General features: G+C 34.8%; 1 protein-coding gene and 1 pseudogene across 2 annotated transcripts in view; one reads left to right on the top strand and one right to left on the bottom strand.

Annotated features, from left to right (window-relative positions):
• The window catches only part of SENP6 (SUMO specific peptidase 6), a 115082-nt gene that overhangs the window by 4479 nt on the left and 91366 nt on the right, over nucleotides 1–19237 (top strand). For both annotated transcript variants that reach the window (XM_049652893.1, XM_049652894.1), the window contains exon 2: nucleotides 17681–17774. In XM_049652893.1, the coding sequence (XP_049508850.1) occupies nucleotides 17681–17774 (94 nt within the window). The remainder of the gene's footprint in view (nucleotides 1–17680; nucleotides 17775–19237) is intronic.
• Nucleotides 2830–4015, bottom strand: LOC125937933 (protein LSM14 homolog A-like; annotated as a pseudogene).

Below are 19237 nucleotides of genomic sequence, written 5' to 3' on the forward strand. Positions count from 1 at the left end.
CTCCTCCTCCTCCTCCTCCTCCTCCTCCTCCTGTGGAACCTTTATCTCCCCTGTGGAACCTTTAACAAATCTACTTGCTCTCTCATTTGTTCCTTTTTTTTTTTATACTACACTTACTCAAATAGAGCTTTTTTCTCCCTTTTTTTTTTTTTTTCCTTTTTCTTACCAACTAATTGCTTCACCATTATTTACTCCGATTTTTCCTGGCCTTACCTTTTGTGTACAAACACACATATACCAACGTAACTACTTTGTTTCCCTTTTTACTGTGGGTCCAACTCCTTTTGTGGACTTTGACCACTAGCTTGAAAAGCCTGATGCTGAATTATTGCTCTGTTGCCCTCTATACCAGCAAAATGTATTAAATCTCCAAATGAAAAATGTTTTCTATTTCCCCTTAACCATACTTTTATTTTACATATAAGTGTAATTCAGAACGCAATCAGTTTGTCAGTTTTACTGAGAACTGTAAATAAATACTTCATAGGATCTCTTGAACTAAAGCACAATTTCTTCTAAATGATTGGCATTCCATGAATATGAGCAAGGTCTTTAGTTTCCACCTGCTAAGTGGAACACACCACAAAGTTATCCATTTAGCCCTGTTTCTTTTTCTGTTGATAGGACTACTCTTAGAAACTGCATCACAGTATCATTCCTTGTTTACTCCTTACTTAAGTGGGCTTATTTCCTGGTTTTATCCCAGTTGAGTTGATTTCATAAAAGGTATTTTCATTAGAAATGTAATAGTGTGAACTCAGAAGCTGGATTGCCAGGGTTCAACATTTGGCTCACCACTTTTGTGTTTTCATATCTGTGAACCAAGAATGGTAACTGAAGTTACCTCATAAACTTTCCATGAACATTAAATATGTTAATATGTTTAATAGAACAATTCCGGGCATATAATCCTGAGCACTATGTGTTACTTGGTATTGCTATATTGATTTTCTTAGTAGTCAGAGAAAAAGAACTTCCTTTTCTTGCTTTCCTTCTCTTTCATATTGCTGTTGTTTTTATTTGAATTCTAGTTTTTACTTTTCTTTCACTTACTACCTTTCTTTTTCTAGGTATTAGCTTGTTGTTTTTGGATTTTATTTTATTATTATTATCTAGTAAGTAATCTCTACACCCATTGTGGGGCTCAAACAACTCTGAGATCAAGAGTTGCATGCGCTACCGATTGAGCCCACCTGGCGCCCATTAGCTGATTGTTCTTGATATTATAGGTTCATTGGTGTAGTCAGAGAGGAAGGAGGAAATGGAATTATATAGTCTACATGTCTACATTTCCATAAGTTGATTGTTTCTGTTGCCATTACAAAACTATGTTGAGTATTTGAGGAAATCAAGAGTTGTAGAGGGGTTATATGATCTAGAACAACTTGGTGGGAAAATCAGAACTGGAGCTTGGCACCTGACATATATAATCTTAACTTCCTTCAGCATTTCCTTCTCTCTTCCTTCCCTCCTTTCCTTATCCCTTTGCTTCCCCACTCTTCCTCTTTCCTACTTTCCCTTTGAGAGGGGTCTAGACAACAGAAGGAAAAATAATAGGGAATTATGGGGAATTATCAGTTATTGAAGAAGCGGCACTCTAAGAGGACAAGAACAAGAGCCACAGATCTCTTAAGGCTTAATTTCAGGAATTACCCAGTCACTTCTGCCACATCTATTGGCAAAAAATGTCACAGAATCAACCCAGATTCAAGGGGAGGGAAGTAGACCACCATTCAGTGCCAAGAGTGGCAAAGAATTTGCAACCATCTTTATACAGCCACCTTTCTTCTCCCATTTACCTGGTATGTATATATTTTTTAATTCTTTTCACAAAGCCAAAATATTGCTTAAACTTGAAAATGACAGTTCTTACGAGATCCAAAAGTTTCTAATTTCTTGGCAGTTGGAAGCTACAGAAGATGGAACAAAGTAGGCCACACAATTTGTAATTTGTTTCACAGGTATAAAGAGCAAAATAAACAGTCATTGGTTTGACTTCTCTTTGATCAGGGACTGATTCAAGAATTTCTGAATCGAGGTAAGCGTAAGTAAGAAAAGAGGAAGAATGTTAGAAATTTTTCTTTCCTTTTTTCTTTCACTTGGTGATGTTTGGGTCATGCTGGAGTTGTTATTGTAGTCTTTTTCATTTTCATTACCTGAACTCTTAGAAAACGTGGTCACACTATTTATGGTATTAAAAATTAAACACTATCTCACACTATCTCTGTACAAAACACAACAGTTAATATACAAAGTCAAGGACAGCAGACTATTAATGATCATGATTATAACCCACTTAACTTGTATACTTAAAGTCCTGTTGCTTGGAATGATGCAACAATGGATGGTAATCTGTTATTATGAACCGCAAATTATGATTGCCAACATCAGCTTAAAAAAAAAAAAAGACAACAAGTATGGAAGGTAGATAATCTATGCAGTATCTGTTTGATATTACAGATGGTTTTTCTTTAGCCCTATTCTTTGGATTATCTTAGGTTTTGTACTTTACATAATTTTCTGCATCCATCACTAAAAATTAGGACCCCTTTCTCCTGAGGATACAGGACTTTCATTGCTAAAATTGGTACAATCATTGGGGTCACACGGAGACGTTTAGACATTCTGCCTTGTCGCAGGTTAACAACAATTACCTTGAGGACATCTGAAGCTACAAGCTTGAGTAGCAATACAGCAAACCATATTCTGATCTTGCTTTTAGAGGTTTTTGGCTATTTCAAATACATTTCATGTTTGCTTTTTAGTATGGTTCCCCCCTCCCCCCCATATTAACTGCAGTATAGTCTTTGAAATAGAGTAGGGAGAGCAACAACAAAAAAAGCCAGTGTGTGTATCCAGCATATAGTAAATTCACTTCTTCAGTTTTTGCAAAGATTGAAACCAAATGGCAATCTAATGAAGAGCTAGAAATTCCCTGAGACCTGTTTGTAGACTATGTAATAACTTTGTTGTTTTCCCTCATTCAAAAATCTGCAAGCTTTCTACCCCACTACCTCCTATATATGAATCTGCCACTAAATTGTGAAAACATGGTGAAGATACTACCTCTTCACCATCATGACCTCTGTTGACTCTGCCTCTATAACTCCTATGACCACTGTTTGGATGAAGTGGGATTCCAAATATTTTGGCATTTGATCTTTCTTCAGCCTAGGTTGGTCTCCATTCTCTAATATCATAGGAGATTTTATCAAAGAATGATTTAGTTTTGTCATAATAGCGATTAAGTCTGGGAGTCTTCATCAGCATTTCCTTCCCAGTTTGAGTACCAACTCTTGAGTCTCCTTTGTCTTCACCATTTACAAGCTTTGCCTGTTTCTCAAGTTTACCTTCTAATTTAAGTTTTCTGTCAGTTTTTTCCTTGTTGAATTATGCATTTCATGTTCAGAATTAAAATGTCATTGGTCCATCTCCCTGGATACTGAATTCCTCTCTTACCCTGATGATCTTCTCACCTTTCTTTGGTGCTGTTTGTCTCTTACAGTCATTTCTGAGTTGTTCATTTCCTGACTTTGGAACTTTGTGTGCATCAGCTTGAGATAACTGAATTTTTAGAGATAACTGAATTTTTTCTATCTTGTAAAGATAGAACCACCTGTATTACTTTGGGATAAGATACCACTGCTTGATATTTCTGTTCTATAGAAGATCAAGGAGCTTCCAGAAACACCAGTAGCACCAAACAGCTGCCTGATAAAGACCTTGGACAGAACTAACTGTATGCTGGCATCCTGCCAAAAGGTCTGTAGAAATCCACTGAATGGAACAAAGAAGTAGATAAACAAAGAATACTGAGCAGTAGTAGCTCCATCCCGATGCAAAGAGTATGTGGTTTTGGTGACTCCTGAGAAATCTAATTTAATATCACTTCCAAGAATATAATATATTTAGACTTCATTTTGAGATAGTTTTGGATAATCTATTGGTCTGTTTTCTGTTCAAAAGTACAAAGGCTTTATAGATTAGGGATTTGAGAAAGTCACCTCAGCTGGGTGATTCTTCTTTACATAATATATGTCCCTGGTCTGGAGGTTCCAAGATGGCTTCATTCAAATGTCTTGACTCTAGTAGATGTGGAAAGGTGGACCCTTCTCTTTCCATGTAGTGTAAAGGCCTCTTCACCTGGTCTCTTCAGCAGGGTACCTGTAACATGGTGCTTGGAGCTCCAATAGAACTGTCTTTGGAGGATCCTGACAAGTTCTTAAGAAAGACTGGGGCGATAGTGCTACAGAGCCACCTGAAATTGCTTTATTGAGATTTTCTGACATTGACATTTAATTCCTCTTTATATTTTACTGCTTTTACATTTGTCAGTTGCAGAAGTTTCAAGTTTAAAAAAATTATCCTATTTTTCATTATTGTAAAACGTTATGGTGATAGTTTAAAAGTTATTAGGAAATATTTACATCTATGTGAAATATGAAGAATAGTATAGCAAAAACTCATGTTCTGCTTACTAGCCAAAAGAAAACATTACCAGTATAGTTGAAGCTGGGGTAAACCCTATCCTTTTTGCATCCTCCTACCTCCAGGGGTAACTACTATTCTTAATTTGGTAGTTATCTTTCCCATGCATTTCTTTGTACTTTACTCTTTATGTATGTATCTCTAAACTGTGTGTGTGTGTGTGTGTGTGTGTGTGTGTGTGTGTGTGTGCGCGTGCACCCACATGTGCGTGCGCACGTGTAAATTATCTTGCATGTTTTAGAATATGAGTTATGTTCTGTATTTTTCTGCAACTTGCTTATCATTCTTACAGCATTGTTTGAGGGATTAATGTTGATAAGAACTTCCATTTTCATTGTCAATTAGTATCTCATAGTATGGATATACTACAGTTTATTTATACATTCCCATTTGTAGAAGTTTAGGTTGTAGCCACCTTTTTTTTATTACATACATTGCTACTATGTATACCTTCATATGTTTCATATTGCTACTATGAAATCTTTTAAAAGTACATTTCCTTGTGCACGTGTGTGTGTGTGTGTGTGTGTGTGTGTGTGTGTGTGTTTCTGTAGGGCAGAGGTCAGCAAACTTTCTGTTTAAAGGGCCAGATAGTAAATGTTTTTACACTTTGCAGTCTGAACACTCTCTGTTCCAATTACTCAATGCTGCTATTTTAGTAAGAAGGCAGTCATAGATGAGACATAAGTAAACAAATGTGGCTGTGTGCCAGTAAAACTTGATGGACACTCAAATTTGAATTTTTTAATAATTTTTATGTGTTATGAAACATTGTTTTGATTTTTTTTCCCTTCAACCATTTAAAAATGTTAAAGCCATCTTAGTTTTTAGGTCTCATAAAAACGGGCAGTAGTCCATATTTAGCTGGGCCATACTTCACTGACACCTGATCTAGTGTATCCCTTAAGTGATGGAATCATTGGATCGTGTACAGTTCCAGCTTTATGTAGATATTGTCAAATTGGTCTCCAGAGTGGTTTGATTAACAGTTTTTAAATTTTCCAGTTTATACACATCATCACCCACTTCATAATGTTTGATGTTTTAATTTTTGCCAGTCTGATGGGGTTATCAGATGGTGGTTTTAATTTATAATATTCTGGTCTGTAGTGAGATTGAGTATCTTTATTGCTGCATTAAAAAACATATATATTCCTGGGTGCTTGGATGGCTCAGTCCATTGAGCATCTGACTTTGGCTCATGATCTCATGGTTCATGAGTTACAGCCTTAGGTCAGGCTTCGCGCTGATAGCAGGGAGTCTGCCTCCAAGTCTCTGTCTCCCTCTATCTGTGCCCCTCGCCCGCTAGCACACACTCTTTCTCTCTCTTTCTCCTTCTTTCAAAAATAAACATTAAAAATTTTTTTAAAAAAAATAACTCCTTGTTCATTGAACATTCAAAAAATATTGAGTGCCAAGCTGGAGCTAATCCCTGTTCTGTGAGCTTCGGGCTCTTGAGTAAAGTAAACAAAATATACTATGAGTTTCTTTTTGTGCTTTTGTTTTTGTGTGTATGTGTTTCTGTTCTTAATTCATTCATATCTTCTGCCTAAAATAGGCATTCTCTTGGAATTTTGGAGTTCTATATTATATACTCTGGACAGGAAACTTTCGCTGAATTTATGGATTAAACATACATCTTATGAAATTATTACTTATTTTTTAATGAATAATTTTATGAACAGAATTTTTTATTTCTATTTTTTATTTATTTTGAAAGACAGCGTGCATGCAAATAGGTGAGGGGCAGAGAGAGAAGGGGGTAGAGAGCGCTCCCAAGCAGACTCCGTGGTGTCAGCGCAGAACCCGATAGGGGACTTGATCTCACAAACCGTGTGATCATGACTGGAGCTGGAATCAGGAGTTAGACACTTAACAGAGTGAACCACCCAGGAGACCCTTGAACAGAATTTTTCAATGTAATGTAGTCATTTGTTGTTTTTTTTCCCAATGGCTTGTGCTTTTCGTCATGTAAGAAATCCTTTGGTCTTATTGGTCCTTTGTATTATAACTTTTTTGTTTTATTCGTTTTATGGCAGCAGGAGAACGCCAGTCAGGTATACAGGCTGGGTTAACAGAATTTGGAAGTCTATTTATAGTGTATATGTTATGTTTTCTTTATATTGAAAAAGTATTTTAAAGACTTTATTAAGTATTTGTAAGTCTTATATTGTAAGGGATTAATATCCAAAATATATAAAGAACTCCTACAACTCATTACCAAAACCCCCAAATAATCCAATTAAAAATGGACAAAGGGCTTGAATAGACATTTTTCCAAAGAAGACATACAGATGCCAACAGATACATGAAAAAGGTGCTCAACATCATTCATCATTCCACTTCTGGGAATATATCGAAGGAAACAATGTCAGGGGGGAGATGGATGGAGGGATGGGTGAAATAGGTGATGGGGATTAAGGAGTACACTTGTGATGAGCACCAGGTGTTGTATGGAAGTGTGGAATCACTATATTATACAAGTGAAATTAATATTACACTATGTAAAAACTTAAGAAAAAAGTACCAAAAAGATAGCTGCACCCAGATGTTCACAGCATTATTTATAATAGCCATGACATTTAAAAAGCCTAAGATCCGTTGACCAGGAATGGATAAAGAAATAGTCATATACATGCTTACATACTGTGGAATATTACTCAGCCATAAAAATCAAGGACATTGGCAATTTGAGACAACGTGTATGAACCTTGAGGGCATTATATTAAGTGAGAGAAGTCAGAGAAAGACAAATACTGTATGATTTCACTTACATGTGGAATCTTAAACAGATCCGATTTGTGGTTATTGAGGCAGGAAGTGAGGTGAGGGTTGGGGACTTAGAGAAGGTGGTCAAAAGGTACAAACTTCCAGTACTGAGGATTTAATGTACAAAATGATGACTCTAGTTAACATCTGTATGGTTTTTTTTTTTTTAAGTTATTGACAGTAGATCATCACAAGAAAAAAGTTCTCATGAGTTCTCTTATGAGTTGTCATCACCAGGAAAATAACTTTTTGTTTTGTATCTCCATTAAGTGTTGGATGTTAACTGAACTTATTGTGGTAATCATTTCACAATATATGTAATTCAAGTTATTATGGTGTACACCTTGAATTTATAGTGTTATATGACAATTACATCTCAGTGAAATTGGAAAAAAAAAAAAACAGGCTTTTTTTTTTTTTCCCCTAACCGTGCAAAGTATTTACTTATTTATTTTTTTAAAGACTTTTTTTTAAGAGCAGTTTTAGGTTCACAGCAAAGTTGAGAGGAAGGTACACAGATTTCCCATGTACCTTCTACTCCCACATGTGCATAGCCTCCACCCATATCAATATCTCCCAACAGAGTGGTATATTTGTTACAATTGATAAACCTACATTGGCACAGCATAATCACCCAAAGTTCATATATATAGTGTAATTCACTCTTGCTGTTGTATATAATTTGTGGGTTTGGAGAGATGTATAATGACATGTATCCATCATCATAATATCATGGAATATTTTCAGTGCCATAAAATTCAGTGCTCCACCTATTCATTCTTTAAACCTGCCTCCCCCAAAATACTCTTGGCAAGTACTGATCTTTTTACTGTCCCCATAGTTTTGCCTTTTTTCAGAATGTCATATAGTTGAAATCATATAGTATGTAGTTATGCATTTAAGTTTTCTTCATGTTTTTTCATGGCTTGATAGCTCATTCCTTCTTAGGGAAATAATATTCCATTGTCTGAATGCACCATAATTTATCCATTCACCTACTGAAGGACATCTTAGTTGTTTCCAAGTTTTGGCAGTTAAAATAAAACTGCTATAAACATTTGTGTGTAGATGTTAGTGTGGATGTAAGTTTTTAACTCCTTAAATACCAAGTTAAATATCAAGGAGTGCATTTGCTGTATGGTAACAGTATGTGTAGTTTTGTAAGAAATCCCAAACCGTACCATTTTGTGTTCCCACTAGCAATGAGTGAGAATTCTTTTTGTACATCCTTACCGGCAGTTGATGTTGTCAGTATTCCAGATTTTAGTTATTTTAATGGGAGTGTTTCTCATTGTTTTTATTTGCATATCCCTGATGACCGATGATGTGGAGCATCTTTTCATGTGCTTATTTGTCATCTCTATCTTCTTTGGTGAGGTGTCTGTTAAGGTCTTTGCCCCGCCCCTTTAATGTTTATTTGTTTATTTTGAGAGAGAGAGAGCATGCATGTGTGCAAGTGGGGGGAGGGACAGAGAGAGAGGGAGAGAGAGAGTATCTTAAGCAGTCTCCATGCTCAGGGCAGAGCCTGACGTGGGGCTTGATCTCACGACCTGAGCTGATATCAAGAGTTGGATGCTCAACCAGCTGAGATATCCAAGGCCCTTCCTTTTTAAAAAAAAATTGTAGAATAGTTGACACACGGTGTTACATTAGTTTCAGGTGCATAACATAGTGATTCCACAAATCTATTATGCTCACCACAAGTGTAGCTACCGTCTGTCCCCATACAATGCTCCTATGGTACTATTGACTGTATTCCCTGTGCTGTGCCTTTTATTCCTGTGATTTATTCCACAATAGAAGACCTGTATCTACTCCCCTTCACCCATTTTGCCTGTCCTGCAACCCTCCTCCCCTCTTTTGGCCCATTTTTCTCCTCCTCCCCCTTCTCCCCCCTCCTCCTCCTCCTTTTTTAACAAGCAGGAGGGGCAGAGAGAGAGAGAGAGACAGAGGATCTGAAGTGGGCTCGGTGCTGACAGCAGAGAGCCCAATACTTGGCTTGAACTCACGAACCACAAGGTCATGACCTGAGACGAATTTAGCCACTTAACTGACTGAGCCATCCAGGTGCTCCTTGGCCCATTTTTAAATTTGTTTTCTTTTTAATGACTTTAAGAGTATTTTGTATATTTTGGATACAATTCTTTATCAGATGTGTGTTTTGCAAATATTTTCTCCCAGCCTGGTTTGTCTTCTCATTTTCTTGATGTTGTCTTTTGCATAGCAGAAGTGCCTAATTTTAATGAAGTCCAGCTTATTAATTCTTTCATGGATTGTGCCTTGGGTGTTGTTATCTAAAAAGTCATTGTCATACTCAAGGTTATTTAAGTTTTCTCTTATGTTACGTTGTAGGAGTTTTATAGTTTTCCATTGCAATCCATTTTGAATTAATTTTTTTGAAGGATGTGAGGTTTGTGTCTAGAGTCATTTTGTTGCATGTGGATGTCCAGTTGTTTCAGCACCATTTTTTTGAATAGACTAACTTTTCTTACATTGTATTGCATTTGTTCCTTTGTCAAAGATCAACTATGTTCACGTGGGTCTGTTCTGGGTTCTCTGTTCTTTTCTACTGATTCGTCTATTCGTTTGCCAACACCACACTGACTTGATTACTGTAGTTTTATAGTAAGACTCAAAGTTGGGTGGTGTTAGTCTTCCAGATTTGTTCTTCATAAATATTGTGTTGGCTATTCTGGGTCTTTAGCCTGTCCACATAAATTTATAATCTGTTTCTCACTATCTACAAAATAACTTGCTGAGATTTTTATTGCAATTGCATTAAATCTGTAGATAATGTTGGGAAGAATTGGTAACTTGACAATATTGAGTCATGCTATCCATGATATTTAGTTCTACTTTGATTACCTTTATTGGAGTTTTGTAGTTTTCCTTATAGCTCTTGTACATATTTTGTTAGCTTTACAGCTAAGTATTATATTTTGGGGCATGCTAATGTAAGTGGTATTGTGCTTTTAATTTCAAATTCCACTTTTTTATTATTGGTATATTGGAAAGCAATTGACCTTTTTGTATTAATCTTATATTCTTCAGACAGTATAATTGCTTCTTAGTTGCATTTTTTTTGATGGATTATTTTGGATTTTATGTGGAAATATCATCTCTGAACAAAGTTTTATTTCTTCTTTCCCAATCTATAGCTCTCTTTTTTTCCTTCTCTTGTTTTATTGAATTAGCAAAATTTTCAGTGCATTACTGAAAAGGAATGATGAGAGATCATTCCTCCCTTGTACCTGATCTTAGTGGAAAAGCTTCAGTTTCTCACCATTATGTGTGATGTTGGCTGTAGATTTTTGCAGATGCTCTTTATTAAGTTTAGGGAGTTCCTCCGTATTCCTCGTTTATTGAATTTTAAAAATCATGAATAGGAGTTGAATTTCATCAAGTGCTTTTTCTGCCTCTATCGATAGGATTGTATGACTTTTCTTTTTCAGCCTATTGATAAAATGGATTACATTAATTTTTGAATGATGAACCAGTCCTGCAAAGCTGAGACAAATCCCATTTGGTCATGGTGCATAATTCTTACACATTGTTGGATTCAATTTGTTAGTAAATGTCTCTATCTGGTTTGATGCTAGGGTGCTGTTGGTCTCATAGAATGCTTCTATCTTCTGAAAGAGATAATAGAGAATTAATACAATTTCTTCCATAAATATTTGGTAGAATTCACTAGTGAACCCGTCTGGGCATGGTGTTTTCTGTTTTGGAAAGTAATTATTGATTACATTTCTTTGATAGAGGCTTATGCAGATCATTTGTTTCTTTTTGTGTGAGTTTTGGTAGCTTGTATCTTTTAAGGAAGTGGCCCATTTCATCTGGGTTATTAAATTTGGATGTGTAGTTAATACTATTCCTTTATTCTTTTAATATCTATGAGATCTGTAGTGATGTTCCTTTTTCATTTATGATACTAGTAATTTGTGTCTCCCCCCCCCCCGCCTTTTTTTTTTTTAAGTTTATTTATTTTGAGAGGGAGGGGGAAAGAAAATCCCAAGCAGGCTCCATGCTGTCAGTGTGGAGCCCGCTACAGAGCTTCATCCATAGAACCATGAGATGATCAACTGAGCTGAAACTAAGAGTTGAATGCTTAACTGAGTGAACCACCCAGGTATCCCTGTGTCTTCCCTCTTTTTAATTAGCCTGGCTGGCAGCTTATGGATTACATTAGTCTTTAAAGAACCAGATTTTGGTTTTGTTGATTTTTTTTTTTTATTGATTCCCTATTCAGTTTCATTGATTTATGCCCTAATTTGTATTATTTCTTTTCTTATGCTTCAGTTTTGAACTGCTCTTTTTCTAGCTTCCTAAGATAGAAGCTTAGGTGACGTAGTTGAGATATTTCTTTATACATGATTTCAGTGCTATAAATTTCCCTGTGTATACTCCTTCCACTATATCTCTCAAATTTGGTAAGTTGTGCTTTCATTTTTATTTAGTTCAAAATATTTTTAAATTTATTTTGAGGTTTCTTCATTGATCCATTTGTTATTTAGAGGTGTTGTGATCTTCCACGTATTTTGGAATTTTCCATTTGTTGATTTCTAGCCTTTCACTTACAGATTTCTAGTTTACTCCTGTTGTGATCTCAGAGCAGACGTTGTGTGATTTCTGTTTCTGTAAATTTGTTAAAGTGTTTTATGGCTCAGAATGTAATTTGTCTTAGTAATCATTCCATGTGAGCTTGGGAAAAATGTGTATTTTTGTGTTGTTGGATGAAGAAGTGGTCTGTAGATGTCCATCATCTCCAGTTGGTTGGTGGTATTATTGAGTTCAACTTTGTTCTCAGTGATTTTCTGCCCACTGTCACAGTCCATTTCTAATACAGGAATGTTACAGTTTCCAATTATTGTAACAGGTCTTCTGTTTTCTTCTTGGAATTCTATTAGATTCTGCCTTATATAGTTTAACACTGTTGTTAGGTACATACATATTAGGGATTGTTACGTCTTCATTGAAAATTGACTCTGTTGGGGTGCCTGGGTGGCTCAGATGGTTAAGCATCCTACTTCAGCTCAGGTCATAATCTCATGGTTCATGGGTTCAAGCCCCTCATCGGCCTATGTGCTGACAGCTCAGAGCTGGAGCCTGCTTCAGATTCTGTGCCTTTTTTCTCTCTGGCCCACTTGTGCAGGTGTGCTTTCTCTCTCTCAAAAATAAATATTAAAAAATTAAAGAAAATTGACTCTGTTAACATTATGTAATGCCCTTCTTTATCTCTAATAACTTTCCTTGCTTTTACATCTGCTTTGTCTGAAAACATAGCTACTCCTGCTTTCTTTTGATTATTGTTAGTGTGGTATATCTTTCCCCATCTGTTTACTTTTAATCTGTATGTGTCCATTTGTTTATTTAGTGTCTGAAGTATGTTTCTTGTAGATGGCATATGGTTGGGTCTGTTGTTTGATCCACTTTGACAACTCTGTCTTTTGATTGGTGCACCTAAACCATTGATGTTCAGAGTGATTATTGATGTAGTTGGATTAATGTCTACTGTATTTATTAAATTTTTAAAAATTATTTTTTTAATTTTTAAAGAAATTTTTAGAACTTTATTTAGAGAAGGAGAGAGAGAACACATAAGCAGGGGAGAGGCAGAGAGAGAATCTCAAGCAGGCTCCACACTGTCAGCGCAGAGCCCAACGCTGGGCTCTAACTCAGGAACTGTGAAATCATGACCTGAGCCAAAATCAGGAGTCAGGCGCTTAACTGACTGAGCCACCCAGGTGCCCCTAAACAGTATTTGTTACTGTTTTCTGTTTGTTGCAAAGTATTTGTTTTGTGAATTATATTTATGATTTTTAAATGTTGATTCTTTTGGAATAAACTCTGCTCGATTAGTATATATTTTTCTTTACATATTACTGGATTTGATTTGCTGATATTTTATTTAGGATTTTATATTTGTCTCCATGAGAGAGTGGTAATTTTCCTTCCTTGGGTGTCATTGTCAGGTTTGGAATCCAGATACTTTACTTTACTTTGCGAAGTCAGTGCAGGGTATTTCCCCTTCTTTTATTTTCTGGGAAAATAAATGTGTTGCTCTTTCTTACAAGCTTGAAAGAAATTACTATAGGGGCACCTGGCTAACTCAGTCATTAGAGCATGTGACTCTTGAACTTGGGGTTGTAAGATTGAGCCCCATGTTGGGGGTAGAGTTTACTTAAAAAATAGGATGAAATTACTTACTGTGAAATAAAAATAACCTGTATAAAAAAATTACTAGAGAGGCCTTTTGGGCCTGATTATTTCTTTATGGAAATATTTGTAATAATTCAGTTTCTTTTATTGATGCAGCAGTGTTCAAATCTTCTTGTGTCAGTTTGGTAATATTTGTGCCCTTGTAGGTATTTAGGTGTGTTTTCTCTAGTCAACTAAGTCAGTGCCTCCCCATCCATCACGTTTTCATCTTTCAGTTTAGTTATATCTCTCATTTACTGTTATCTCCTTTCTGGTTTTCTTTTTGTTCTTAAGGGTTTCTACTTTTTCTCCTCTCCTTCCTTTACTGTCATTTTAGTGAAGCATATGGAGAAAAATGCATTTATTTGATTTGTGATACTTACTGGGATCTCTTCTTAACCTTTATCTCTTCTTCCACTTAATTTTGTAAGTGGAGTTTAGTGGACATAATTTTCTATTCCCATTATTACTAATGTCAGCTATAGTAGGATATTGAAATGTGAAATGCTCTCCAGGACTTTTAAGGATTTAAGGTTTTGCTCCTACTGTAAGTTGCCCTAAACTTATGTTTTAATAATGTGTTTGTTTTTTCTAACTTATGTTTTTTTATTGGCAGTAATCACTTTCTCGAGGTTATTGTTCTTTTATTTATACGTTTAGAGGTTCTAATCTGTTGATTGTTCTTTCATTTATACATTTAGAGGTTCTAATCTGTGTATTGGGAAATCATATGACTAGATGTGTTAGAATTGTGTGTTTAGAACCCTAGTTCCTTTAGTGCATAAATAATAAACATTTCTTGACTTTTCGCTGCCTCGTGGCCTTTTTAACTAATTTGCCTAGTTGATGGATACTAGTTGCTCGATTATGAGTCTTCATTAGCTTAGAAATCATTATAGTTTAATTACCTTTTCTGTCTTGGTAGCATAACTTTCACCTAACCATCTTTTTTTAAAACAGGTTCATTTTACTTTTGATTTTTTAATGTTCTTTTTGGGGAATAATTTTAAATTCATAGACAGGTTTCGAAGATGTCATAGTTTTTATATACTATTCATTTTTTCTTAATGTTGGCACCTTATATGATCATAGTACATTTGTTAAAAACTTGGAAATTAACATAACTATAATACTATTACCCAAACTACAGACTTTATTTGCACTTCCCTGGTTATTTCACTAATGTCCTTTTCTTATTCCAAGGTCCAATCCAGGATACCGCAGCATTTTGATCGTTACATCTCCTTAGTCTCCTCTGATCTATAATAGTTTCTTAATCTTTCCTTCCTTTTTAAAAGCATACTAGTCAGGTATTTTGTAGACTGTTTCTCAGTTTATCTGATGTTTTCTCATGATTAACTGGCATTATGGGTTTTTGGGAAGAAGACCACAGAGCTGCAGTGGCATTTTCATCACATCGTATTAAATACTACATCCTGTGAATAAGACGTCACTTTTGATTTTAACCTTAATTATGGCTGAGGTAGTGATTGTCAGATATCACTGTCAATTGACTTTTTTCCCTTTCTGTAGTCGATGCTTGTAAGTGAGTTACCAAGTCCAGTCTATACTGAAGGGAAAGGGAATTGTTTCATCTCTTATTGGAAAGAATTTGTGCATATATCATTTGGAAGTCTTTTTTAAGGAAAGTATGTCCCTTTTTCCCATTTAGTTATTTATTCATTCAGTCATTTATGTCAGTATGACTTCATGAATATTTGTTTACTTTTGGGAGTTATAATTCAATACTGTTGTTTATTTTTGCTAAAATTGTTTCACCCTTGTTCAACTATTGGGAGGTTCAGTTTGGCTCCTGTAACCTTTTGATATTCCCCCATCTCTCTTTTTTTTTTTTTTTGAAAAAGAACCTCCTTATTTCCTAGTATACAGAATATTCCAGGTTTATCTTGTATTTTCCCTGCCCCATCCTTAGAATCAGTCATTTCTTCTAGGAGCCTGAGCTCCGTTTATTAGAGAATGATATTTAAAAATCAGGATCTGGCTGTAAGTGTACTTGTTGCCACTAGGCTGTCACTGCTTTTTAGACCTCTCAGAGAAGAGAGCCTTAGTTCTGTATACTAACCCATGCTACAAGACATGCCTATATTTGTTCTTTTATCTATCTGTATATATGTCAAACAAATATGGATTCATACTCATATCTCTTTCTCTAGTACCATTAGAATGAACAGAGTTCATTCTGGTTTTCTTTTCTGTTGCTTATTTGTAACCTCTTTCTCTGACAGGGAGAAACCTTGCATCCATTATACACTATTTTTTGTCCAACCCCAGTATACATGTAAAGAAGTTTCAGATTTGCTCATAGTGACTTCTTCCTTCCCATTTCATAATTTTGGTTGTGAACTCCTATTCTTTGAAACTCTTTTTGAGGCTGTATTGAAATTTTTAGAGAGGATTTATATTTGATTCTGTTAGTCACATAGAGGCTTTTTGCAGGGTGAGGCTTTAAAAATGGTTTTTTATTGTAGTAGAAATATACATAACAGAATTTACAATTTTAACCATTTTCAAGTGTACAATTTGGATTGTCATTAAGTACTTTCATAATGTTGTACAATCATTACCACCATTCATTTCCAGAACTTTTTCATCATCCCAAACAAAAACCATATGCCAATTAAAAAAATAACTCTCCATTCTTCTCCTTCTCCAACCCCTGTTAACCTCTGTCGCACTTTCTGCTTCTGAATTTGCCTATCCTTGATACCTCATATAAGTGGAGTCATACAATATATGTTATTTTATGGCTAGCTTGTTTAACTCATTGTAATGTTTTCAGGGTTCATCCATGTTGTAGCATGTATCAGAATTTGATTCCTTTATGGCTGAATAATATTCCTCTGTGTGTGTATGTGTATGCATATATACACAGAACATTTTATTTATTTATTCATCTTTTGCTGGACATTTGAGTTGTTTTCACCTTTGGCTATGTGATTAATGCTACTATGAATGTTGGTGTGTAAGTATCAGAGTCCATGCTGTCCCAGTTATTTTGGGTACAAACCTAGAAATGAGATTTCTGGAACATAGGGTAATTCTGTTTAACTCTGAGGAACTGCCGAACTTCCCATGGTGGCTGCACTGTTTTACATTCCCACCAGCGATGCACAGAATTTCCAGTTTCTCCACATTCTTACCAACACTTACTAATGTGTTGGCTTAAATAATAATGGCTATCCTAATGACTGAGTATCTCATTATAGTTTTGATTTGCATTTTTCCAACATGTAGTGGTACTCAGCCTCTTGTGAGACTGTTTTAATTATAGACTTTCCTGGGTCCTGTAGGTTATGGTTATGAAAATTCTGGTCCCAAACCTGAGTAATTGTGAGCTTGTTAGGAATTCCCTAACCATGAGATAAATACACTTTGTCATCAGTTTAACCTAAAAACCCAGAGCAAAGGAAAGACATCAGAATTATTCCTACTTTCTTTCAGTTTCTTTTTTTCTCCTAGTTCACCTAATTTTAAGGTTGCCCTTTAGATCTTCTGGTCATCAGTTTAACCTCTCATCTTGCTGGCATCCCAAACTTGATCTTAAAGCCCCAGGATCTAGGCCATCAGGTTTTTGACTCTGAGACAATGCCAGCTTCAGAACTCATTTATCTCTCAGTTCCCACTTTCTGGTTGTTTATGGTTTCAGAGGGTTTTAGCCACTCACTTAAAATTTTAAAATTCATCATGAGTATATGTGGTGTTCTGATCTAGAGGATTTTCCTGGACGTTGAGTTCACCATATTGTCAACGCAGAAAACATTGATTTCTCCTGTTAAAAGGCAGAGATGATTGACTGAAGTAAAGAAAAGGCTAGTGTCTGGATATAGTTCTCATAAATGATTTATAAACAAAATAACAAAGTAACAGGTAGTAATTTGATCAGTGATCAAATATGGACATACAGGGTTGGTTTTTATATATTTTATACATACTGATATGCTCCGCCTCTATTTTTATTGTATCAAATCTTACCAATTTGAGTTTCTTCTTGGTAACAAACTCATGCATATGAACAACTGTAAATTAGGAGAAACAGATTTTAATGTGTTCTTTTTCATTTTGGAGATAAGATGTTTATAAGAAATATTCAAAAAGCAAGAAAATTAAGAAAACATCTAGACTAATCAAAGAGCTTGAGAAATGCTAAATTTTATTTCATATTGAATAGCTTTGTTAATGAATATTTATCTCTGTTTTATTTCAGCTTTGGCTAGATCAGAATCTAAGAGAGATGGAGGTTTTAAAAATAATTGGAGCTTTGATCATGGAGACAAAAGTGAAGGAGATACAGATAAAGAGTAAGAACTTTTTTTCTTCCGTCACATATTTTATAAGAATGACATTTCATTGAAAAATGATTTATATTCCATGGAAGTATTTTTAAGAGAATGGTGTTCTTAAGAAAACATCTTTTATAGTAGAATCAAGGAAAGAAAAAGATTTTTATTAAATAATTTTGCTTTTTCATTTCTCTTTTGAATGATTATGTGCATGTGAATGATTATGTGTCTTTTGAAATGATTATGTGCATGTAATACATGTAAGCTTATTAAAAATTGATCATTAAAGATTTTCAATTAAAGAAATTGTTCTTTTTTTTAAATAACATTTCTGATTTGAAAAGCTACTGTTTATCATGAGTAAGTGAACCCACATTAAGACCCCTGAGTTTTTTGTGAAAGTTTAAGTCCTATAGTGTATCTTTCTTCCCAGTTGCCCTATCCATCTTAGATCACATTACTACCAGAGAAAGCAGAAACTATATAAATGATAAACACAGATGTTAACTCAGGCAAAAGTTAAACAGAGTAGTTATTACACTTTGTTAGTGTGCTTAGAATGACTGCTTTGTAAAATTTAAATGATAGTTTTAATACAACCTTTTGCATATCACGAGATTTGTATTACAAAGTCACCATTGCTATTAGGTGCCTTGGTTTGTTGATCTGGTTTTCCACTGGGCCAGAACAAATTCAGAGATACATAAATATATGCAAGGAGTTCTACCAAAACTATAAGTATTTTTAAAAATTTCTACACAAAAAGTCATTCAGAAGATATTGGCTAATAAATATTGTAGGTGCTTCACTTTTCTGTCTGGGCAACAGCTCCACTCATCATTACCACTTTCATGTGTTTTCATCTATGAGATATTGAACTGACTGTAAACTTTTATTCAAAGGAGAACTTCGAACTGGTAAGGTTTTCACCTAAAATCGGTATTTTGTGGTCATCTTTCTCTCCTGTCTTTTATTATTATATAATAAATAAAATACAAGTATTTTATTATAATTATATATATAATATTAGTATTATATTTTATCCCTATAAATAATATATTTTTCTTATGTAATTTTGAAAATTTTGAATTAGATCCAAAATTGAGTAGAAAGTATACCACCTTTTAAATATTTTTGTAAAATGTTTGGAAAAAAGAGAATTTTTACTTGTAAAAAAGTTGGAATGTGTATAAACAGCAATGAAACAAATATTTTACATTTTTATTATAAATAAGATTTTACTAAAAATAGGTTAACAGTTGTCTTTAGAAGAATCTATTTTGACTTTCTTTGTTAGATTTGTCATGATTATATTACTTGTTCTGTATATTTCATTTATGAATCATACTCTTTGGTTTATCATTATAAGAGGATCCTTAGGAGCTTCAGCTTTTTTAATATTTTGAGATTAAATAGATATATCAGTCTGATCTTTTAGAGTCTCAGGCCAGTGATTCTAAAGTGTTGATATTTCCAGGAGT

The sequence above is a fragment of the Panthera uncia genome (genome assembly GCF_023721935.1).
Source record: "Panthera uncia isolate 11264 chromosome B2 unlocalized genomic scaffold, Puncia_PCG_1.0 HiC_scaffold_24, whole genome shotgun sequence".
Lineage (NCBI taxonomy): Eukaryota > Metazoa > Chordata > Mammalia > Carnivora > Felidae > Panthera > Panthera uncia.